Source organism: Cavia porcellus, unplaced genomic scaffold (assembly GCF_034190915.1).
Source record: "Cavia porcellus strain 051 isolate PalLab524CR breed Dunkin Hartley unplaced genomic scaffold, mCavPor4.1 scaffold_12, whole genome shotgun sequence".
NCBI classification, from domain to species: Eukaryota; Metazoa; Chordata; class Mammalia; order Rodentia; family Caviidae; genus Cavia; species Cavia porcellus.
The window spans coordinates 72,454,021-72,478,420 of record NW_026947495.1 but is presented as its reverse complement, the minus strand read 5'-3'; the positions used below and the strand labels follow the sequence as shown (position 1 = coordinate 72,478,420).

The 24,400-nt window shown below is 43.9% G+C and overlaps 1 protein-coding gene across 3 annotated transcripts in view; it reads right to left on the bottom strand.

Moving 5' to 3' along the window:
* Itgav (integrin subunit alpha V) overlaps nt 1–24,400 on the bottom strand; it is a 76,859-nt gene that overhangs the window by 27,816 nt on the left and 24,643 nt on the right. For all 3 annotated transcript variants that reach the window (XM_063259411.1, XM_063259413.1, XM_063259412.1), the window contains exons 3-13: nt 22,283–22,374; nt 19,678–19,792; nt 14,404–14,465; nt 12,030–12,075; nt 9,949–10,074; nt 8,520–8,564; nt 7,712–7,755; nt 7,570–7,626; nt 5,389–5,441; nt 4,791–4,993; nt 1,880–2,071 (exon numbers count right to left, since the gene is read on the bottom strand). In XM_063259411.1, coding sequence (XP_063115481.1) covers nt 1,880–2,071; nt 4,791–4,993; nt 5,389–5,441; nt 7,570–7,626; nt 7,712–7,755; nt 8,520–8,564; nt 9,949–10,074; nt 12,030–12,075; nt 14,404–14,465; nt 19,678–19,792; nt 22,283–22,374 — 1,035 coding nt within the window. The remainder of the gene's footprint in view (nt 1–1,879; nt 2,072–4,790; nt 4,994–5,388; nt 5,442–7,569; nt 7,627–7,711; nt 7,756–8,519; nt 8,565–9,948; nt 10,075–12,029; nt 12,076–14,403; nt 14,466–19,677; nt 19,793–22,282; nt 22,375–24,400) is intronic.

Genomic DNA, 24,400 nt, shown 5'->3' with positions numbered 1-24,400 from the left:
GGAAAATATACACATAAAATAGAGTTAAAACATTTAAAGCAAACTTAAAAAAAAAGGATGAGTAAAAGAAAAGAAAATTACATTACAGTAGAAAAGAAAAAACAAAGATATAAAAATGAACAAAAATGCCCACCTACATTAAAAATGTTAATTAAATTAATATTATCTGCCTATTATAATCACAATTATTTTTTAAAAGGTACTTCTTCCTTATTTTTTCATAATGAATGCTTTAAAGGCAGACAAAAAGAATTCTGTGGAAAGAATGGGATTGTAATTTGACAATGTGTACCGACAGCTTCTAAAAAAGCAGTGCACAATTTAACACAGCAATTTTAGAATTTTTTCCTAAGGAGCTGGGTACGGTGGTACATTTCTGGAACCCCAGTTCTTAGAGGCTGAGGCAGGAGGACTGCTACAAGTTGCAGGCCAACTTGGGCTACACAGTCCAAGGTCAGCTTGAACTACAATAGCCAGACCCTATTCCCAAACTCTTCCCACATAAAAAAATTTAGCCAGACCCTATTCTCAAACTCTTCCCACATAAAAAAAATTTCTTAAGGTAATATTAAACAAAGATATAAATGCCAAACATAAGGCGAAAATAAGAAACAGCTGTTTGTTAGAATGGGATATTTAAAATTCACGTCTTTAAAAAAGTAATGAGATACTTTAAGTGAATAAAATATATAATAAGCAGCACATAAACACTGTTTTATTTAAAAAAATATGAATACGTGTTATAGTTGAATATGGAAAAAGTTTAGAAAGATATGCTTTGCTATATTTTCTTGAAGTTTAGCTATAAGTACGTTGCTATCATATCAGAAAAACTCTGAAACACAGCCAATCTATAAGAATACAGTGTATGCATTGTTTTGAGAAGCACTCCAGCAGCTTGTACCCTGAGCTCCCACTACTGTGACCACAAAGATCACCTGAGTTTTCTAAATCGAATTTTACGTCTAGCAAAGACTCACCCGGAGGCTCGATCCACTGAGAACACCCCCAGTGTGTAAGAGGCTCGCAGAGGCTGGGCTTGCCCAGTACATTAATTCAGCAGCCAACCTCAGGGCAGCGTCCTCTGAGTCTCTTTCCACATTTGGCCTAACAGTGAGCTAACCTGGTTTTATCCCTATTCTTCCTAGGAGAATTAAATAATGGATTTTTTAAAAATCAGAGGAATTAATCTAATCCAGTGATGGGGAACATTTTAGAGACCGAGTGCCTGAACTGCAAAACCAAAGCCCACTTATTTACATGAACATCTTTTTGTCTTAGAAGAAAAACTGAGTCTGATGGCATGGGCTGCTATTGTAAAGGTAACAAGACACATTATGGCAGCCATTCTGGACTTACTATGATCTTGTTTTAAAATCTTATTTATTGCATTGTTTTGTTTTTACCAGCTTTATTCTGTTGTTCTGTTTGACACCATGTCTGATGGTACGGGCAGCTATTCTGAAGACTACAAGAGGCACTGTGGGAGCCATTGTTGATTTCCCATCATCTTGTTTTGAAATTCTGTATCATAAGCTTACACTGCTTTACTTTGATTGACTGTATTCTGTTTTATTTTGGTTGGTTTTATTCTTTTTAAAATAAAAATTTATAAAATAAAATAAAACCTAGTAACATGCACGTCCTAGCTTCCCACCACTGGTTGATTCTATAAAGATGTGGGATGGGTATATAGTTTTTGTCTACAACTCCTGCAACACTTTCCTGAAGCTGTCTCTTCTTCACATGCCTGCCAGGGACGAGAACAATGACCTGAAAGTGAGAGGGCGCCTGGGACGGCTCATGGAAACCATGCAGGCTATCGCCCAAGGACACAGGAGCCCGCGCGGCAGGCGGGCCGGGCGGCCGAGGGCTGCACCTGGGTACCCGTTGCGGTCGATGTCCGTGGCGCCCTTGAGTGCGTAGCCGAAGCTGGGTGGCATGCTCTGTGCCGCCCACTGCCCTGCCAGGGTCTGCGAGGGGGCCGGGTTCAGGCCCGAGGCTCTGCCGTTGAAGATGTACACCAGGCCCTTCATGCCCTCACCCCCGTAGGGGGCCGCGATGGCAATATCTGCAGAGAGAGGGAGATGGGAAGGGGCATTAGGAATAGAGAGGGGGAGCAGCCTCTGCTGTCCTGCACCTGCCTCAAGGCAGCCCCTGGCCCCCAGCCTTCCTTCTGCCTGTCTGAGCCTCCTCTTGCCTGCTGTGTGAGGGCTTCGCTCACCTGCCACACTCTCTCCAGGGCGCTCTCGAATACCCTGCCTGCCTTTGCTTTTGTGACACAGGGCCTCATTGTAGTGCAGGGTGGCCTTGAACTCACTATGTAGCCCAGGAAGGCCTTGAGTTGTAGTGATCCTCCTGTCTCAGCCTGTGTGCTACAATTACAGGGGTGCACCACCATGCCAGCGGTGGGTACCAACCGTTTTCTACACCTAGCCGAGTGTTCGCACTCCACGGGCAGCAGCTAAGCATGTGTTACCTTTCCAACATAACACCCAAGAGCCCTTCTTTATTCCTGTTTAAAGCTGGGAAAGATGAACACAATGGCGAAATGGATTTATGCACTAAGAAATTATTTATTGAAATATAATTTCCCCAAAAAAGATGGCTTGGATGTTGAATGGGTACAATACAATTTCGTAAGATTTCTAAACCCTGCGAAATTCACTAATTCTCCTCTCTGGGCTATCGTGTGTGAAAAGCCCTCATCCTCATGATTCACTTCTTCCTGTGATTATTTTAGCTGCTCTTTTCTATTTTTTTTTTTCCCTCTGCTTTTCTAGAGAGATATAGACAAAAGCTGCCCAATGTTAACCTGCGGTTTTATAAAGCTGCAGAGCGGCCACCCCGGCCTCCCTCAGGCTTGCTGTGGTTACACAGGGAACCTCACTGACCTGTGTCTCATGCTCCTAACACCTTGTTTCTGCCACTAAGAGCTCTCCTGCTGGGGGAGGGAAGAGGAATATATGAAGACAGGGTGAAGCCACATAAGGACACACACGCACACACATGCACACTCGCAGTCCTCCAGTTACCTCCCACTAAAGACACTCTCATCCACAACCTCCTGTCTGTGACACTAAGACCAAAGGAGAACCCCTGCGAAAACATCCACACCCTCTCTGGAAAACGTCAGCTGTGGGGCTGTCCTTCTGTGTATTTGCTGAGCTGACAGATAATACATCACAACTAAAATGTAAGAAGTAGGATGAGGTCACTGGACAGCATCAAGGGCACTCTGAAAGTGGCCGCACTGCGCTCGTGTCACAGAGACACCAGATGTGTCCAGGCTTTCCCAGAAATGCCAGGACCGGGGCTCGACAACCTACCAGGAAGGCCTGCAATGCTGTACTACTCGACGCAGAATCCCAAATGGGCCCCATATTCTGGGCGCGCCCGTATGTAGTGGATTTTCCATCTGATGTATGTTACCGTCTCCTGCTTCCTTTGGAAGCCAGATGAACCATACTGGTTCATGAAACACTGAAAACTCAGAGTTAATAGAAGTGACCCTTCCAGTATCTAACCTACAGGTATCCATGAGGCAGGGCAGGACTATCATCAAGAGGCCAATCAACAGCTCCCTGGACCACGAGTCATCTGCATTTTCAAAGATTTCTTTTTGGGCTGGGGATGTAGCTCAGGACACAGCGCCTGCCTGACAAGCACAAAGCCCTGAGTGTGACCACTGGTACTGGAAAAAAAAATCCTGAAGTTTTCTTTTTAATAACTTCCCTGTGCACTTTACACATTTCCCTATGTCCGTATACACTATTGATTGCACACACATAACAACAATTTATTTCTCCACTCTGTATTCTGTATAAAAGTTCTTAATAGTATTCTTTTAAAAAAAGTGTTGATAATCTATGTTTCCTATTTCTAAAAACAGTCACAGAGCGAAAGATATCTATGACTACGAAAATGGGACTACAACAGTAGGTTCACAGTACTCCCAGGATCCTACAGAGGCAGAGAACTGTGCTTGGAACTCCTTACATAGCTACAGTAAGCTATGGCTTTGTGGACAGCAATGGTGCATACCTATACTTGCACTACTCAGGAAGTTGAGGCAGGAGGATCTCCTTTAAGGCTATCCTGAGCAATTCTGCAAGACCTTGTCTCAAAATAAAAAATAGAAAGATCCAGGCATATGGCTCTGTTGTAGAGTGCTTGCTTAGCTAAGTAGGTTTGCATTCCTTTCCAGGAATGAAATGAACAAACAAAATCGCCTGACCGGACTGAGCAATGCCTTCCTAACCGGTCTGTGAGCATTTTTGGAGCCTGTGACCACGCAGACAGCAGAGGGCGCTGTCGCTCAGCGGGAGGCCAGGACGCAGGTCTTCTGGCCAGCAGGGCTCCAGGGATAGAGTGCCTTTCAGAAATCACCACGCCCACTCCTCCCTGAGCTACTCGATTAACTCCTGGGCACCAGCTTTTCTGAAAATTGGCTCTGAGTTTCAAGGATAAACAAAAGGCAATCTTTGAACTCTGGTGTTTAAATTTGGTGTCACTTGGGTGAGACTACATCTTCCGAGGAAACAGGTTTTGCCCATGTAAATTTTTTTTTCCTTCTCATTTCGGGGACTGAACACAGAACCTTCACACTGAGCTACATCCCCGGCCCTTTATTTTATTTTAATTTGTGTTTAGATTTGTCTCAGCCCTCTTTTATTTCAAGACAGGAGTCTCACTTAAGTCCCTAAGTTGCCCAGGCTGGGTTAGCATTTGTGACAAGCCTTCCCTTGCGTGCTTCTGCTGGGCAGACTCAGGCTGCGTGTGGGCCTCACCGTTGAAGCCGTCCTGGTCCAGGTCTCCCAAGGGGGCGATGGCACTGCCGAAGCGCGCGAAGACCTCGAAGCCAGTGAGCTTGCTGGTCTGGAAGCCCCCGGATGCTGCCTGGAGCGACAGGGAGACCTGCCCCACCTCCTGCAGTTTCCCGTCCGAGCCACGGTCCATGAAGAGCGGGGCTCCGATGAACACATCTGCCAGACTGAGGAGCAGGAGCCTGGGTGAGACTCCGTCTACGCCGAGCACAGATCCTTACCAAGACTCAGTTTCCCTCTCTGTGATTGCTCCCGGTGGGCGGAAGCCCTGAATGATGACCAGGGCACGCATTTCGAAGCCAAGCCTCCCTTCAATTCTTCTGAAAGACTACAGGTAACATATCACACTGAATTTTTCCTCCTTATGTTACAAAGGCTATTTTTAAAAACCACAGAGATTTACTAGTGCCATTCCCAATGAAGGCTGCTTGGAATGGCAGCCTGAGGTAGATGGGAGGTCAGCAAAGGGGACAGAAGACACAGAAGGAAAAACGTTCAGTTCAGCAAAGCGTTTATAAACCCGAGAGGGAAGCGGTTTCTGGAAACATTTTTAAAAACTTACTCATCTCCATTAATGTCCGTGGCAGCCACAGAAAATCCAAAATACGCAGCCATCTGAGTAAGAAAATGAAACAGGAATGTTTCACCCAGCGGGCTCAGACAGCTCGCGTGTGCTGCAGGGAAGTGCTGCATGGGAAGTGTGGGTGGCCCTCAGCTGCATAACGGGGTTCGCTGAGCATCCTTTCTTCATTCTACTAGCCCAGTGGTGACCTGGGAACCAGCCTCTCACTTCCTAAATTCCTCGTCTGTAGGGGAAATGCACACCGCCTGCATCCCTGTGAAATCCTCTGCACATACTGTGAGGCTAAGCGGAGACGACTCCCCTTGCCGGGCCAGACCCAATCACCTCCCCTCCTCGATGCTCCCCCAAACGCACCAGATGAATGGCAAGCTTTTCCACTGCACCCCAGAAGTGTCCAGGTTGCCTGTGTGGAGGGGTAGTGGCGCGTGGCTCTTAAGAGAAAAGAACTGCTGTCTTGAGGGTGACCTCTGTTACTCTAAAGAAGTTATTGTTTGCAGCTCCTCTTGTCTCTCACTTCAATGGCTTACTTGCTGGCTGGTTTGGCTTTTACGTTACATACAGTATAAATGTGTGTGTCTGCTATGGGCTTGTTCCCCACAGGAAGACAGAATGTCCCCTCCTCTGCCACTGGGCACCCCTGGCCAGCACAGCCCAGCTGGAGATGAAGTTGGAAAGGAAAAATCCACAGAAAGCCCCCGGTGTGCCGATCAAAGTGAGGAGAGAGACACATTTACAGCGACCAAGACAAAGCTGAGACAGGGCAGCAGATAGCACGCCATGCAGCAAACTGCGAGCAGCTGCAGTCAGGATGCAATAAGATCTGTATATCACCAATGACTGTGGGTGACACTGTGCGCGGGAGAGTGGGTGGCTGTGCTGAATTTGGGGGGCAGAGCTAAGTGGGGAGCACAGTGGCTCTGCAGAGTGCCCTGCTGTGCAGACAGGAAGAGGCGACAGCACACCTGGTCCCCAGGCGACGGCTGCCTGGCCCGAAGGAGTGAGAAAGGGTGCACCTGCCGGGGAGAGGGGTTTGTCCTGGGCCCTGGGAAAATTCCTCACTGGGGTCTCAGGACAGCAACAGCACCGTGAGGAGATGAGCTGTGTCCTCCTCCCTCATATGCACAAGCCAGGACAACTCTGTGTCCAGTACTGTGACAGCAGATGAGGCACAGGGAGTCCAGCTCTGTCCTCACCCTCAGCTGCCCCACTGCCCAGACAGCCATGCGGGACAAGGCCAGCAGCATCCTGAAGGCAAAAGTCCAGAGGCACGGGGGACCTGTTGCCGGAGCTGCAGGGGTCACACGGCAGAAAGGTTCACTCCGCAGCACCCTGACTGCTGGTCAGCTGTGGCCTCTTGACCCCCTGGCCACCAGGCCGGCTGCTACCCTCCTGCCCATCCTCAACCAAGCTTCAAGACCTCCACGGCACAGAAGGCTGGAGCCAACCAAGAGCTGCAAAATAGCATGACTCCGTTTTCTCTGCTTACTGCTTGGTTCTTTATCATTACTAATGTATCTAACCTTCTCTAAGGGACAGCCTAGACTATTATAAAATGCTTACACTTACAGAGACTGTCTAGCACTTAAAAAAACTATGTTTAACCAGAATATTTTATCTCATGTCGTGCAAGGAAAGTTTACATGCAACACTTATCACACACAAGTCTGTGCTCTGCTCCCTTTCATTTCTAGTAAATTAAAACACTCAGATCACCTCCTGAAGAGGATTTAGTATCATCAGGGAAAAGTGGGAAATTTTTGTCATCTTTTGTGTGCAAGACTTTTTTTTCCCCTAGAAAAAGGAAAACAAAAACAAGCCATGGTATGAAATGATCCAGTTAAAAACAAAAGTGAAATACATATAATCTCTATTTGTAACACTGAACACTGTGGATTCACTGAACCATTTCAACACCCCCGAGAAAACAGAGATAATACAATGCTGATCCAAAAGAGCAAACAGAAAAATTAAAAGTAAACCAGTTTTTGTTTAACTATACACTTCCCACAGACACAAAGGTAATACAGACCACACTGAGTCTCTGATGGATGAGCTGTGGGGACAGACCATAGCTGGCTCTGACACTTCTATTTTCCAAAGCCTTCCTAGTGAACAGACACTGTTTTTATAAAGGAAGAGAGGCGACACCTTCAGGCATACCTGCTCACCAGTGAAGTTGTACAGGGAGGACATGTTTTTCCCATCATAAATATAAACCTGCACAAGCAAAACAAAGTATGTGAAACATCACATTCTACACAGGTAGCACAGGTTTTCTGAAACACTTCTGAGTCTTTCCTACCATTCCCAAAGTCCTTGCTGCTCTCGGAACTCCGGAAACAAAGTCTAGAAAGAAAGAAAGAAAAAGAAACTACTCAATTGCACATTTTTAGGACCAACATCGGACACAGCAGCGGAAATGGCTATGGCAGAGCTTTACTTTCATGACTTCAGTACAAAATGAGAAATTTTATAAACCTGAGACTGTAATAAATAACCCTAGCATTTTAAGCTATGAAAACAAGATTTACAAAACAGTGTTTTTCATCTTAAGGATGAAATATACACAAATAGCTCCTCAAATCACCTGTACTCTTGTTAGCGGAGACAGGTTAGCTGAGAAGTGGGAAAAACTATTTACAGTAATGCTGTAGGATTGCTGTGGCCCAGAGACAATCACAACCAGGGCGGGTCAAGGGTGCCCCTGGAGCTCTGGGGGCTGTGAGGAAGGATGAACCCCAGGCTCTGCGAGGCCAGTGCATGCATCTCCAGACATAATGTTACGTGAGATACACCAAGATACTGCACGGTGAAGAAAATACACCGCAGCATGGGAGATGGAGCTTGTGCAGCTGCAGAGCGGACCTGACATGCAGGGAGGTGGGGAGAGGGGAAGGGAGAGGGGGAAGCTCTCCGGGAGGGCAAGTCACCGTGGAGCCACAGCACTGGGCCAGCAGGCGACCATCAGGAGTGAGGACCTGTCCGGAGCCGCTGGGGGGCGCTGTCCCCGCAGTCGGTCCTCCATGAACACGGTATCCACGTGCTAGAGAAACACTAGGGTCCCGGATTACAAAGGCTCAACGACTACAAGCGACTCAAAGGCTGCCTACCGTCAACACCGTCACCGTTGAAATCTCCCACGGCCACCGAGTAACCTGCAAGGGAGCCAGAGGGAGCGGGGTGAGAAGGGAGATTTCAGCAAGCTGAGTTCCTCCCCTGGGGGTGATGTCTTGTACCCTCAGCATAAGCCATGCTGGGTCTGAGGATAACCGAGTTTGCTGAGAACAGGGTCTCGCTATGTAGTTCCCCACATAGCCAGGATGGCCTTGAACTCCTGGTGATCCTCCTGCCTTAGCTTCCCCTAAGTGCAGGGATTACAAAAGCAAGCCAGTACACCTGGCTATGATAAATGCGTTTTAAACGGGATAACCTGTGGTCTGGTGATACAGCTCAGCAGCACAGTGCCTGCCTGGCAAGCAAGAAGTCATGAGTTTGATTCCCAATATAAAAAAAATTAATTAATTAAAGGAAAATAAAAGAAATCACTTGATACTCATATAGGGTGTCTATATTAGAAAAATAGGATTGTTTACTTTACAAAGCAGTCTGTTATAAACTGGGTGAATCTGCAATTTGCTGTAAGGGGCAACAGATAAAAAGATCCTCTCCATCAGCAAGCTCTGAACTATTTCTCTTGTGTGCATCCTGTCTTCATAAATCAGAAGGAAATGTGAACACAGAGCACAAGCTCTGATGAACACTCGGAAGCCAGCTGAGATTTCACACTGTCTACCGCCCCAGGTCAGACAGCCTGAGCTCCAGCCTGAGGAAAGCCAGGAAGGAGGCAGGGGCTGGAGCAGGTGGGCCTTTCACAGCCCTGGGAGGGCTCAGTGAGAGCACACAGACAAAGCCGCAAAGCCCTCAAGCAAAGCAAGCATGTCTTTTTTTTTTTCAAATGAGATATGGGTGCAAAACACTTGGCACGGCATTTATTCATTCAACAAACATGCATGCCCACACCCTGCTGAGGAACAAAGAGAAGACGTGAGACAGGAAGCCCCTGCTTCTGGTTGCCATGGCAACCCAAAAGCCTCACCCAAGTCAGCTTCCTATGCTTCCTTCTTGAGGCCCCCAAATCCACAGCCACCCCCACCAGCTCCGCCACCAGGGGCTGAAAGCAAGCATGTCTTAAAGGTCATCACTGAATGAATTCTCTCTCTTCAATTACTGGTCAGGCGTGGTGGTGCTCACCTGAAATCCCAGCACCAGGGAGGCTGAGGCAGGACGACTGCCCACGAGTTCATTGCCAGCCTGGACTACACAGTGAGGCCCTGTCTACAAAACCAACTTCCTGCTGCAAAATAAACCAATTACTGAAATATAACACAATCTTAGTATTCAACAGAATTTTGAAACTGTGTCCTTCGTATTTTAAAAAAACTTACTCTACGTCACATAACAATTTTTTTTCTACTTAAAATTCTATATGCGAATTATAAGACAACTATACCCCAACACCATCAAATGAGTTTTACCTACCCAAATAGCTGTCATCAAAAACTGCTTGTGCGGTCCGAGTGGCCAGCTGGTTACTGTATTTGATGCTGTAGACAGTGGGGTCATATTTAGAGATGATTTCTGCCACTTGATCCGAAATGAGCTGACCTAAAGGACAAAAAAATGAAACAAATATAGTTGTTCCTTTCCTTTGGATCGGTAATTACAATCAGCCTATACCAATAAAAATTTTAAAATGAGATTTGTTTTAATTTTGGAAGTCAGTGCCATACAAATGGAATAATTAAATCATGAGCTATTTCCCAGTGGTACCCTTAAAACTTGAAAAAACTTTAACTGAAATAAGTAAATATTGCGACCTTTTATCCTCAGAGGTTAGTGGGTCTTAGCTGGTTGCTGGAACAGCTTTATGAAGCAACCTGAATGAGTGAGTTCATTTTTGCTCACAAACTGAAATTACCGAGCAGCCAAGAAATGGAGATGATCGCACAAAAATCCGTGTGCAGGCGTGACCTCAGCGTGCTGGGAGGCTGAGGCAGGAGGGCTGAAAGTTTGAGCCGAGCCTGGGCAACAAAGTGATTTAGGGAGACCCTGTTTCATAATAAACACTTGCCCCCATGCTGTTACCCTGAGAAGTTTATCCAGTGCCATCATGCATCTCCCTAACGTGGGGAAAACAATTCTTCATTTCTGCTGCCTTAGAAAGAAATTCACGAGCTGAAATGTGGATCGAATTTGTCAAATTACACAGCTAGAAATACTTTCTGTCCAGCCGAGTTTACTACCTGTGCTTAAAATGTTCTGCAAACACTTGAGGAATTCAGTAAATCCTGCTTAGATCAGAGGACCCGGCAAAATGGATCATCTGTTAGGAATAAAATGCTGCCTTTTTTTTCTATTCTTACAAAACAGATCTGTGAAGAAAAAATTCATTCCAATGTACTTGTTTATCGAGGGTGAAAGCTGCTGAATAAGTTTGGGGTGTGTGTGTGTATTTGTGTGGTATCAGAGGTTGAACCCTGGGCCTCCTGCATGTTAGGTAACCACCCTGATGCTAAGCTACATACTCAGGTCTTCAAGAAAAATTACATTTCGAGACGAGACCGCACTAAATTGCCAACACTGGCCTCCAACTTGTCAGCCTCCTGCCTCAGCCTTTCCAGTATCTGGGATTACAGTCATGCACCACTCACGTCCAGCTGATTTTAATCTTGCTAGAATATTATTGCCCAATTCCCTCAGTCTTTCAGTTATATGTGACAGAGCACTTATAAAAGGATTCCAGTGGACAGTACTGACAGTATCCATTTGGCTTAATTTAGAATAAATAGGAATACATGAAGATCTCATGTCACACCCAAGGTACTAGGAGAACAAGGCATTTAAACACATCCAGAGCCGCATCTCTTAAAGACAGTTCAGAGGTGGGTATGCTGGGGCCATCTGTAAACCCTGACGTGGTAAAGCTGAAGGCTGGAGCCCAGCCTGGGCCACTTACAAATTCCTTTTTCGTTTTTCTTTCCAGAAAGCAAATGCAAGTGTGGGCTCCCTACAAGGAACCAGGTAGTGGAAGCACAGTGGAGACCATAAAAGTAAAATTCAAAACTGAGAAGTGCTTTCAAATCGATACAGTTTTCTAGTTATTTCAGATACCTACAATGTCTGAGTCCTGAATGCTCCTACGATAAGGGTAAGTTATAACCGTGTAAGCAGTGGTCTTTAGCAAAAATTAATCATTTTAGTGTTAACCAGCTAAACAACTGTGTGTCCCCAGTGATAAATTAAGGAAAGCAAATAGCAAATAACCAGGTGTGGTGGTACACATCTATAATCCCAGCACTCTACAAGGCTGAGGCAGGAGGATCCCAAATTCAAGCCCCTTTTGGACAACTTAGCAACTTACTGAGACCTTGCCTAAGATAAAAAAAAAATTTTAAAAACGGGATGAAGATGTAGCTCAGTGCAAAGGCCCTGGGTTCAATCCCCAGCATTGGGAAAAAAATTAAAATAAAACAATAACTTGAAAAGTTTCACAGGTGCATAACAAGCCAGGTGAACCAGAAACAAATGCACGATGGGTGATGTAATATGGGTTGGCTTACCTTGCCAGTAAAAGCTACCAGGACCACCGAGAAGAACTCTGTCAGCCTAGATTGAACCACACAACAGAAGAGTGGGTGCTTAAAAGCAAGTCACTTTCAAAGCAGAAATCAATACAATGACCATGAAAGAAAGACATTTATGCCATTTATATCATACATGTTACAGCAAATAAAATCATAAACCGCAATCTTAACTAACTCAGTGGTTTTCACTGTGCCTTTTCTAAAATAAAACTGAAAAGAAAAATTATAATTTGCTCATTTAATATATACGAGAACTTTTTTCTCTAGGGTTTAGCCATTTTTCATTTTTTTGCATGAAATACTGGTATAGAGTACTACCAGGCTCCAGTAGGGAACAAAAGTCACTTACTCCTTTCCTGTGTTAGATGTGTGACTACACAGGCACACTGTCTTTCCAGTAACCATTCTGGAATGTTCTGCTAAAGGAAAACTAGTTAGTGTCTGATGGAGCTAGATGGGCATGGAGTGAGGGCGTAGATTTCTACCAATTACACCTGATGGCCTTTCTCACACCTGTGTCAAGACCTAAGCGTCTAAGGCAGAGAACTGCGCATTTGAACACCATGCTTTGGCACGTTCTTCTTGTGGAGTCAAGGGAACGTTTCCCCTTTCCAAAGAGTGTAGCACTTCCCTGCCCTGCCATGGGAAAGACTCTTGCAAGTCGCCTCCTCTTAAAATGACATCATTTTTTCAGAAAGGGGTCTAAGAAAGTAAAAGTTAATTTATCGATAATTGCACATTATGAGATATTTCTGGGAAAATGGTTGCATAGGTACAGAGAGCAGGGATGCTTTTATTCTGAAATAACGTCTATTTGAAAATATATCCTGTGAGTTGAAGCCTAATATTTATGCAGATACTTTATCACCCTTTATTTGGCTTCCTTAAAGTTCAAGTAACATAATACAAAACTGAGTCACTCCAAAGTCAATTACCTAGTAAGGAAAGTTCGTGCTATCAGTACCTAGTGCAGAAAAATATTTAACTGAACAAAAATAAAATACATTTTAAAAAATAAAGAAATGTAGGGGCTGGGGATTTAGCTCAGCAGCATAAGCGCCTGCCTTGCAAGCAGGCAGTCGGGAGTTTGATCCCTGGTACTGATAAAAATAAATAAATAAAAAATAAAGAAATGCTTAACTCCTTCTCCAGCATCACATGACTTGGGTTTCTGCTGTTTTCATAAATGGATGGCATTTCTCACTCACATTTTCCAAGAAAGCCATGCCAAGCTTTCTAAGGGAGCTCGCCTTTAAACAATCCATATGTTTTTGCAATTTCTTTAGGAGGGATGAATATTCTCAATTTGATGTTTAAAATATGCCACAAAATATAAAGTAAAAACTTTTACTTAATAAAATTTAATACAAATACAGTTTTAGAAAAAAAGATTTAAAAACATCTCTAGACTTCTTCAGGCATGATGGGGCACATCTATGTTTCCAGCTACTTGTGAGACCGAGGCAGGAGCTTAGCGCCAACCTAGTCAACCTGTCAAGACCTTGATTCAAAATAAAATTTAAAAAGACTGGGATCCACACTATCCCTTCAGTGCTTGCCCAGCATTTGCAAAGTCCTGGGTTTAATCCCCAGTAGTGCAAAATAAAAAAATAAAAAAAAAAAAAACACAAAGAAACAAAAACAAAAACCTATCAATTCTGAAGAGTATATTAGGGCCAGTGATGGAGTTTAGGGGCACAGTTCCTGGCTGGCAAGCACAAGATACTAAGTTCAATTCCCAGTACCAAGAAAAAAGAATGTATTAGTTTAGTTTAAAAAATATGAAGAGTTCTGCATATGTGATTCTCTTCAATTTGTTTGGGTCTCATACAGTTCAGGCTGGTCTCAAACATGTGGTCCTCCTGCCTCGGCCTTCTGCACCTGCTCACTCCTGAGATTTTTCTCTCATCATTAAACTGCCTCAGCCACACCGTGTACCTGTCACAGGCCACTAACATGCATGTTTGCAGAAACGAAACTCTAGAATAAAGCTCCCGTTGGTGGCCTTTGGGAAGAACCATTGCAGCTGAAAATGGAAAACTTTCCTATCCTATAAATTCCCATGCATGGCAATGTAATATGAAGTCATAAGGGTGGCCTGGCATTTCTGGAGGAGCATCTCTGCTCTCCTCCGTGTCCCTGAGGCCATCTCCCTAGGGCAGATAAGCAGGGCACCCTGCATGGGGATAATGTAAGGCAAAGAGGGCCGACAGGAAGCGTGTGTCTCATCGGCTCTTTGGTTAAAGGGTAACGGTTAAGAAGAAGCTGCAGTAGTGACCAGTTTATCAGAAGCACAGTTTAGCCAGCGAGGTAGAGCTCAATCTTGTTCAGTCTTAAAATGAGAACTTACTTTAGTAAAATCAATGCTGAATCCTCCTTGACAAAATCCCTGTCCATCAGCATCAATATTTTCTAAAATAAAAAGATTGGAAATATACACAAACCCAAAACAAACAACACAAAACAAAACATGAGAAAAATCCGGCATCACCATCATTGTCACGTAAGGCACTAATTTCCATGAGCAGTCACCCATTCCACACTTGGTTAATGCCACACTCTGACCAGGTTAGTATTCGAATTTACCTGCACCATCTCCGAGTAGAAGGAAACGGAAACCAGTCCCGGGAAACAGAAAACCACCCACACATCAGATTTAGTGTTTTTTTTTAACAAATCATAGCAAGATTACAGTTTATAGCACAACCCAAAACACATACTATGTGTGCAAAATAAATATAGAACTGAAACAAAATTTCCCACAAAATATCACTATTACCATATATAATAGGCTCTGGCATTTTCTACATTATATCTCATTTTATTTTCAAACAAATTACCAATGTAACCCTATACATAAAACAGTAATGAGGGGCTGGGGATTTAGCTCAGTGGCATAAGTGCCTGCCTTGCAAGCAGGCAGTCGTGAGTTTGATCCCTGGTACCGGTAAAAATGAAAAAGACCAAAAAAACAAACAAAAAAAAACACTAATGAGTTTTGGTTTTGGGTATTGTGGTGTTTTTTTGGTACCAGGGATCAAACTCCCAGCCTCTCATTTGCCAGGCAGGAGCTTACACCACCAAGCTAAATCCCCGGCCCCATAATCAGTTTTGATTTACTAGCTACAAATTCCCACCTGATGTGACCTTTTCCTCCTACTGCCCTTTGCATGCTAGGTTTTTGCTAAGTTGTTATAAATAATAACAAAGATAGCTGTACATTCCTAATATTATACATATCTTTACATACATTTTATAGCCAGCAACACAAATAAAAATCTATGAATAACACAGCTTGGAATTTCAGAAAATGGCAGGCCCCAAACTTAATGCTCCTTGAAGGCAAAATATGGAACGATCCTCACAGTAAATTCAGTGCTGTGGTCTAGTTAAACATCTCTAAACATGATACATTCAAAAATACTCTCCACCATAGATGAATTGATGATTTTTATCTTCTGTAATCACTGCTCTCCTTTCTTGTAGTTCTCAGAAAAGGAAACTAATTCTGAGTTAAAGTAATAAACCAACTACTTTAAATTAGTTAGGAGTAATAAAGTACCGAGAAAGGCAGGTAAGCTCTGAAGTCTCTTACTTTGTCTTGCTTTGTTTCTTTAGGAAAGTGAGGAAGATGGAAAACACCACCCTTCAGTTAGCAAAGAATTCTTGTAGCCAGTGTTACCAATATAGAAAAAGATACGGAATTGTTCATCCAAATATAGGAACCAAAGAGACCTATTTTCTGTCATAAGGAAAATTGCCAAGAATTTTTCAGCCAAATAATCCCATCAAAAATTTTGAGCCCATTTTCAAAACCTGGGAAGTGCCCCAAGATTACACACTATCCAAATTTAAAATACTTAAAAAAAAATTTTTTTTTTAAGAAAATGGCCTCAGGAGTGTAATTCTACCCCTGTGTAAATTTTTCTACCGAAGGGGGAATGGGAAAATGTGCAGCTGGGGTTTCCAGCGTCAAGTGAATCATACCAAGGAATTAACCCCAGGTCAGCCCTTGATTTCCTTTACTGAAGTTGCATCTGGGGAACTATTCCAGGCTATTTATAAAGACATCCTATTTTGATTATCTTACTGTACAACTATTTTATTTGGTTTCCTAGAATATCCACCCTAAAATATGACTATTCCATAAAAATTTGTAATAGGTACATATTACATATTCAGTCATATTCATTTGTGATGAGTCAAAATCTTTCATGTTAATAGAACTTATTACAGTAAAAGCTTTGGTGCTCTTTAATGCGTGCCCCATTTGTAATGTACAGGATTGATATTCTAAGTGAAAATGCTATTGATGAGGATAGATGATCACTTCCCTGTGGGCCAAGTAACTGTGCTAATAAGCATTTTACATGGCATTTCTTTTTTAAAAATTAAAAATCCAAGGAGAGGTATTATTATCCAAAATTCGTACTGATATGGAAAGTAATGTTTAGGGAAATGGAGCATCCTGACCACGATCAAGGGTTAGCAAACGGGAACACAGAGCTGGACCCACAAATGTCTGCCCTACTTAAGCTGCATGACCTCAAATCAACAATGGATTTATGATTCTCTGAGTAATAAAAAAAGTAGAGGGAAATACCTGCCAGAAACCATAACTTACAGAAATTGTGACAGATAACATCATCATCAAAGAAGAGACGGAAGGAATAAAGGGCTCAGGCTGAGTGTGGCACCCAGAGCATTTACACCATGTGATTTATGGCTCAGACCGGCTGACAACAGACAGACATCTGGTTTACTATTTAGTGCCAAGAATGGTCCCAAAGCCAGTTAGGAAAAGCTGGAAGCAGTTATAATCACTAAAAAGGTAAGCTGGAAATAGACAGGGAAGTTCCTCACCCAGGGTGTCCACAAAAGTTGTGTTAAAAACAAAATCAAACAAATATACAAAAATAAAACACCTCCCAAGTAAAATTATCAAGACGTCAGCAATGCAGTCCTACAAAAACTGGCTTACCCTTATAAAATCAATTACTGATTGCATAATTTACTTTAGTATGAAGAACATACAAAATACAAAATTGTGCCTCTGGAGTGCTTTGTTGGAATTAGTGTTTCACCAGTAAAGAATGGACGGGTTGATTATTAGCGAAACTTAAGATTATCACCCAGCCCTTCAAGCTTTTGTTCCTAAGTATTTGCTCTGGAAAGACTTTTTCTCTTGGTAAATTAAATTTGTAGGTAGCTTAATGTTCAAGGGTTGGACCAAACAATATGTATAATAATTAGAAGTTGCTGAAAGCCAGGCCTGTTAGGAAGAAAGGCATTCACTTCACTTTTGTGCTTTATGAAGTTGTTCATTGAGCTTTTCCTAAGATTTGAAGTTTTATTAGATCAGAGCTCAGTAATCTTTTTTCTGCAAAGGTCCAGATAGTACATACTTTAGGGTTAGGAGCCATTCTGTGTGACAACTAAGGAACTACTCAACTTTCCCAGAGGATGCCTACGGAAATGGGTGTGGCTATATTTCAATAAAACTGTATTTACTAAATCAAGGTCCAAAGGCCATAGTTTGCTGATGTGTATTGTTAAATACCTTAGAAAATATGATTTTGAATTACTTTGTCATTTCGACACCTAAACTAAATAGTGAAAGCTTTAGGTGACAGATAAACAAGAAACTGTGGTTAGAAAACACATTTTCAGTTTTTCAGAAACTAGACAAATTAGGAATTAGGAAGGAGGCAGAATGTATTCTTTGTAGAAAATCTGCATTAAAAACAGAAGCAACTGAAATGAAACATCTCCCTCTGTCACGCAGGCAAAGATTCCTGAGGAATGAAGACAGGGTTTAGCATGCTCGAGACTCTGGGTTCAGCTCCAGCATCAGAAACCAAAAGAAATGGACAGGCCTGAGTTCAGCGCCATGAGGAGGAAAGTCACTGCTTCAGGTAAGCACAGAAATGCTATGTTACACCTGGGAGTGTAGGGTTCGCTTTTCTCCAGAGCTCTGATGGGATCTTCTCAGGTGAACATTTTTGTAGTACGGAAATTAGATTTACAGATTTAGTCCTCAGATTTTCTCCACACTACAGAGGTGACAATATGACTCCCAAAATGCTGCCACCACGATGGTGAGGCAAGTGGCCCCCTCCAGCCCTGACCACAGGTTCACTGAGCATAATCCAGGTGTGGGGTGGTGACAGCCCCTCACCACACGCAGGATGGATAGGGTGGGCTGGGAAGTAAGTGCTTAGTGAAATAACCTGCAGCATCCCAGAGGTCCGATGCTTTAGAATGTTCAGACCAAGCAGGATCTTTAATCTCATGTTGTGTGTCACCTACCACGAAAAAAAGGAGTCTCTCAGTAGCTCTTACATGATGTATTTCTGTTACTAATTCTTTTTACTCAACTGTTTGGGGACCAATAAAACACAGCAAGTAATGTCCTAAGACAGGCATGCTGGAGCTGGCCTGTAATCGCTGCCCTCCAGAAGGCTGAGGCAGGAGAATCATAAGTTTGAATCCTGTCTAGGCATCTTAAGAAGACCCTGTATTAAAAAGAGAAAAGAGCTGCAGATATAACCTCAGTGAAAAGGCCTACTGCCCCATGAATAATCACTAAGCAGAAGTTCCTCTTACTCTCCACAATTTCAGTTACTGGCCGTCAACTACAATCTGAGAAAATCGAAAATTTCCAGAAATAAAAGATTCATACATTTTAAATGCAGTATATTTATTACAGTAAGTTGCCATGATTCTGTATGATGGACAGTTGCTGCTGTTGGTCTCTTGAGTGTGCTGAATTTTGTAAAATGAACGTTGGCATAGGTAAACGTGTATGTATGTAAGGGGGGAAATTGTAGCCTTTGGGACCAGCATTCTGGGTTCAGGGACCCCGGGACACTTTGCATGATACCCGCCAGAGACGGGCAGCCCTTCAGGCATCTCTGGGTCTGTTTCTGGCACAGAGAGTTGGAGTAGTGGCCAAAACAACAAAAGGTGGCAGGGAGGAGATCGGAGTCTGAAGGGGAAGGAGATGTGCAGAGTGTGGAACCCCGCGGCACCGCAGGAACGTGTCTGAGATGTTAACTGCTCTGGGTGCAGAGCATGTGACCTGCCCCAGGATCTCCAACACAGAAGTGGGCTTGGCCACAAGCTAACAGAGAAGCTCTGGGGATGGTTGGGAAATTCAGTCTCAGGCCTCCTCAACTCAGCACTCACCCCTCCTACACAAGCTCTGGATAAGTCATTTCTTATTTTCAGCATCACTGTGAACCTAAGGAGTGGTTCTCTAGCTTTGTTATCATCCAGATCGTCCTGGAGACCCTATAAGATGCAAGTACCTGGTCTAATCCAGACCTGCCAGACAGACCCTCTCCTTGTGGGACCAGCATCTGTTAGGGAAGCTCACATTCTAACTGTGATGAAGAATACAGGCTCCCAAAATCAATTACTAATGATCACTAACCAAGCAGTAACAATTCTTAGAGGTAATAAAGGATGTTAAGGATGGATAGGACTGTTTTTGTTAGGCTCTCAGCGACTCACAATCCATACACACACTGGGCCGTGCACACACACACTCATGCTGCTGCACACGTGAACGGGCTGCCCTTCCCGTTCCCTCGCTAAAAGCAGCAGGACCCACAGCACATACTTGACCGGCACGGCGCGTACTCCACGGTCTTGGTCCCGGACTGAAGAAAGCAGGTCCCGACAGGCTCCCGCTCCTGCTTCTGTTCCGTCCGCCAGTGGTACAAGGGGGCACAGGCCTAAGAGCGAAGGTTTAGTGCAGGATATAAAAATTCTCCAAAAAGACCCCCAGCATTTCAGGCTGTCTCTACTGACTTAGAATACATCACTTTCTATACTTCAATAAAAATGAATCCAGCCTCTCCCATCCCTTATCGCACCAGTGGATAAAGGTTTTCAAAGAAGGGCTTTTCTCACATTCTTCTTAAGATCCTATTTTAGTCCATTCGTGTATTTTCAAAATCAGTAGCCAGGGCTGGGGATTTAGCTCAGCGGCACAAGCGCCTGCCTGGCAAGCGCGAGGTCGTGAGTTCAATCCCTGGAACCAAAAAAAGATAGCAAAATGATTATTTCAGGTAACATTTCTTCATGCTAGATGCTAAGCTTCAGGTCACGGATGTCTTATCTAACTAGTAACTAGTAACACTGCAGAGCCTGGAGGGTATAATCCCAAATATACAGCAAATAGTTTTAAAAGATTGTATAGTGCTCATGGTTTTCTTTACTTTCCATAAAAAGCTTTTGGTGCTCAGAGCTCTAGTTTCACGCATTGGACCAAAGTGCAGTGGTTTCTGCAGCCGATTCTGAAATGTAAACAAGAACACTGGCGACGCCGACCCCGGGTGGTTTTATATCCACCCTAGGACACTGAGGGTAGAATTGCTCCTTTCCTACGCTTCCCCAGGCTGAGAGTGGGTGATGTGCTCCTTCTGAATCTGCTACCTTGCACCCTCCAGCCCACCAAGCCCCGTCCTGCCCCTCCTAAAGCTTGGCACGCCATTTTTAATCAGCACACAGTATCTGCACTCCACGCACATCACACACCCTCAGTCCTTCTTCATCCTCCTTCCCTCCCTTCTCTCCGTCTCTCACCCCCTTCCCACTGGAGAAAGATCTATCTCCCCACTCCCCATTATCTGTCTTTCGGTTTGCTCTTCGTTTGTAACTTGAATTTCTCTTATGAGAAACTACATGATATTTCAGCTTGTGTCTGATTTATACCACTTAACATTCTCCAGCTATGTTCATTTTCCTACAAATGACTCAAGTTTATCTTCTTCAACAGCCTTTAAAGTTCTGCTGATATTTCACCTCCTAAACAAACTTTTCCTGAAGGTTCTAAACATCACATTTAAAAAAAAAAAAACCAGGGAATTAAAGTAGGGAAGGCTCTCTAAGACAATGAAATTAAAGTTTCCAGGTGAATGATCAGAGTGAAAATCAGCAACAGGACTACAAGTAGAGGGCAGACCACACCATTTGGCGTGTGGAGGAAATGAATAAAAACACTACTACAACTGAAGCATCAGCCAGGATGGATCTTTTACACTGACTCTGAGCGACAGAAAACCACTCCGCTTTAATCAGAAAGGCGAGCTGCCCTCCTTCCCTTTGGTGCTTCTATGAACCTTAAGTCAGGGCAAGAAGGAAGCAGAGAGACAAGAGGTTCAGTGACGCTGGCGCAGGAGGGTAAGAATGACGGCTCAGAGCCAGGCAGGGACAGAGAAGCTCCTGACAGATGTGGGACAAGTTTTGGAGGCAGGGTGGATAGGCTCACTGCAGATGGGCGGAGGTCCATCTTCTCAACAGTCACTTTTTGTTGTTTGTAGTCTTTGATAGAAGGAACAAAAGTCCTGTTTTAGCCACGCTCCTTTTGAGTCACCTATCAGACTTCCAAGTGGAAATGCCACTGAGCAAGTTTGGAAATCCGCCTTAGCAATCTAGGGAGAACTAAGAGCTCAAAATACACACTTGGGCATGATGACTTACCGTTTTCTTTAAGATACGGAACAGAATGGGCACCCCTTGGTGAGAGGCACAGGCATAAGAAACAGAGGGACCCAAATGGAGCTCCAGGACACCCCAGCACTTAAGGGCTGAGTAGAAGGAGAATGGAAAGAGTAGCCAGTGACGGGAGCAAAAGCAAGGAGACACAGTGTCGCAGAACAAAAGCCAAGTGGTTTTTAAAAGATGGGAAGGAGGAGGTTCCTGCCCTTGGGAAAAGTCTCTGATGTGCAATAAAGTTAGGAATAAACCCCGGGGGAGAATATAAAACATTGTGGACACACATATTCTCAAAAGCTGCTGCAGTGATTGCAGTGATCTGGAAATCAGTGGTGACCCTGGCTTCCCTGACCCACCAGGAGCAGGAGAGAAAGTGACAGGTGGAAGTGACAGCTCCCAGCACACTTCTAACAAGAGACCCAGCGGTGACAGAGGGGAAGACGGGGCAGGAAGGCCGTGTGCTGCCTGAGAGCATCTGTTAATCACCGTGCACCATCCCAGATAGGAATAGACTGATGGGAACCATCAGGCATGGCAGGGAAAAGGAGTAGAAAAGCCTGGTCCCAGAAGGGCCGAGACAGCACCCTCACGCAGGGCGGAGCTGGCCATCTCCTTATGCCCCAGCCTGAGCACACAGAATTTTGCCCTTAGCCTGAAAACAAATCTGCTTGTGCCTGCACTTAAACTGCCCAGACTCACCGTGAGGCAACATTTGAACAACTTACCAAAATTTTGTCCTGTTTCGATCTCACGGAGGCTCCAAACCACTGGTGGGACTTGAACTCCAGGGGATCATCCTTGGCATAGTCTCTATTGCCTAAGAAAGAATATCACAGGAGGTGAGAACACAATGCGTTCTCAGTGTAGAAGAGTTCATTTCTAAGCTGAAGAAAAGCATCTTTGAGTCATCAAATGCTACATGCTTCATTTATCTCTTCATATACGTTATATGCATACATATATGATGTACACAGATCTATTGAACTTACAACTAATCAGAAATATAACCCACGTGATAATTTGTAAATATCTCAAGGTTGCTATTAACCTCATTGATTAGGTTAAAGCATATGCAACAAGTCACTGCAAAAGAAATTTCCCAGCTGCCGAACTGTTAAATAATTAACTATTAAACAAACACTGTGATCACCTGGTCATATTCCAGAAGTTCTGTCTGCAGCATAAAAACCCTTATGAAAACCAAAGCCTATGAAACTCCTTTGTACAGCACCAGTAGTAAAAGACAATACTCGGACCAGTACCAAGGACATTAAGATACAAAAGTTAGAATCCAGGAGACACGAGTTGGCTGTCAGGGAAAGAATTAGGTTTGACAGGCCCCACTCACATGCATCTTGCAGCTCCCCATTCATAAGAAAATTATTCTCAATATACATAGTGCCAAATGTAGAGCATGGTGGAACACACACACACACACACACACAAACACATACACAGACACACACACGCCCATGTCCTTTCCCCAGAAAAACTCTAGACCTTGTCAAGGAAAAAATGATGTAAGTATCTGCCTAAAAAATTTTGAGAGGGGATTTTTAGTCACGTTTGTTCTTAAAATCTGTTTATAATAATCATTCTTTAGAAACATATGTCTCAATAACTATAGTGGACAACACAGGAAACCAATGTCAATTTTAAGGGTGCCAGTCAACATGTAACTGTCATGGAGGTTTTCATTTTTGTTTTGAGACAGAGTCTCAAACTCAGCAGCCTCCAGCCTCAACCTCTGAAGCAGTTGTGACTGCAGGCCCATGCCACCAGCTTCATGATCAGCTGCAGTTCAGCTGGGTGGCTTGGAGTGCACCTGGACACCAGCTTCATGATCAGCTGTGGTTCAGCTGGGCGGCATGGTGTGCACCTGGAATCGCAGCCACCTGGGAGGCTGAGGCAAGACAACTGCAAATTGGAGGCCGCCTAGATAAGTCAGTGAAACCGTATCTCAAAATAAAAATCTGAAGCTGGGTGTGGTGGTGCACGCCTGTAATCCTTGCACCGGGGAGGGATGGGAACAGAGGCAGGAGAAGGCCAAGTCTGAAGCCAGCCTGAGCTTCTTGGCAAGACCTGGAGAAAGAAACTGCAGGGGTGGAGAGAAGGAAGGAAACAAATGGATTCCTCCCCAAAAGTATCAGTATCAGGACAGTAAAGGAAGTAAATTGTTCTGTATAAAAAGATCAGTGAAGTGTAGCAGCAACAAAAAGATAACTAAGAAACTCATAAAGGGCTTTATTAGGAAATGGGTTATCAAGCAGATAACAGCACCATAATAATGCCCTGTTTCTGAAGGCGATGCCTGTATTAAGCTACTTAAGGTGACACACTGGTTTTAGGTGGTCAATGCTGATGTCTTCATGAGAACAGCCTATGATGCCTGGGACAGTAAAGGAAGCGAGGGGAAGGGGCCCTGCTGCTCACTCTACGGCTGAGGCAGGTTTGCTAGGGTTTGAAAACAGCCTGAAACAATTTTTAAAGTACAACCATCAACAAGTGCACGCTGCATGCATTCTGAAGACAGGCAAGAGGAGGCTTTCTATCTTTGCTTCAACTTTGTAGTGCACTTGTTCTAATTATGAAGGTCTTACTCACTGCAGGGCAAATCACTGCACGAAATACACTGCAAGCGAAGATGAATGTAAATGCCACAAAAAAATGACATCTGCTAACATCTGAGTATCCATGCTACAGGCCTGGCCCATAAAGAGATACCTATCCTTTTGTAAGCAAACTCGATGTGTTAAGCGAAACATTAAAGTAAAATTGAAATTATTATTACACACAAATATACACAATGGTAGTAAAAATAGGCTTACAGTGTCATTTTAACT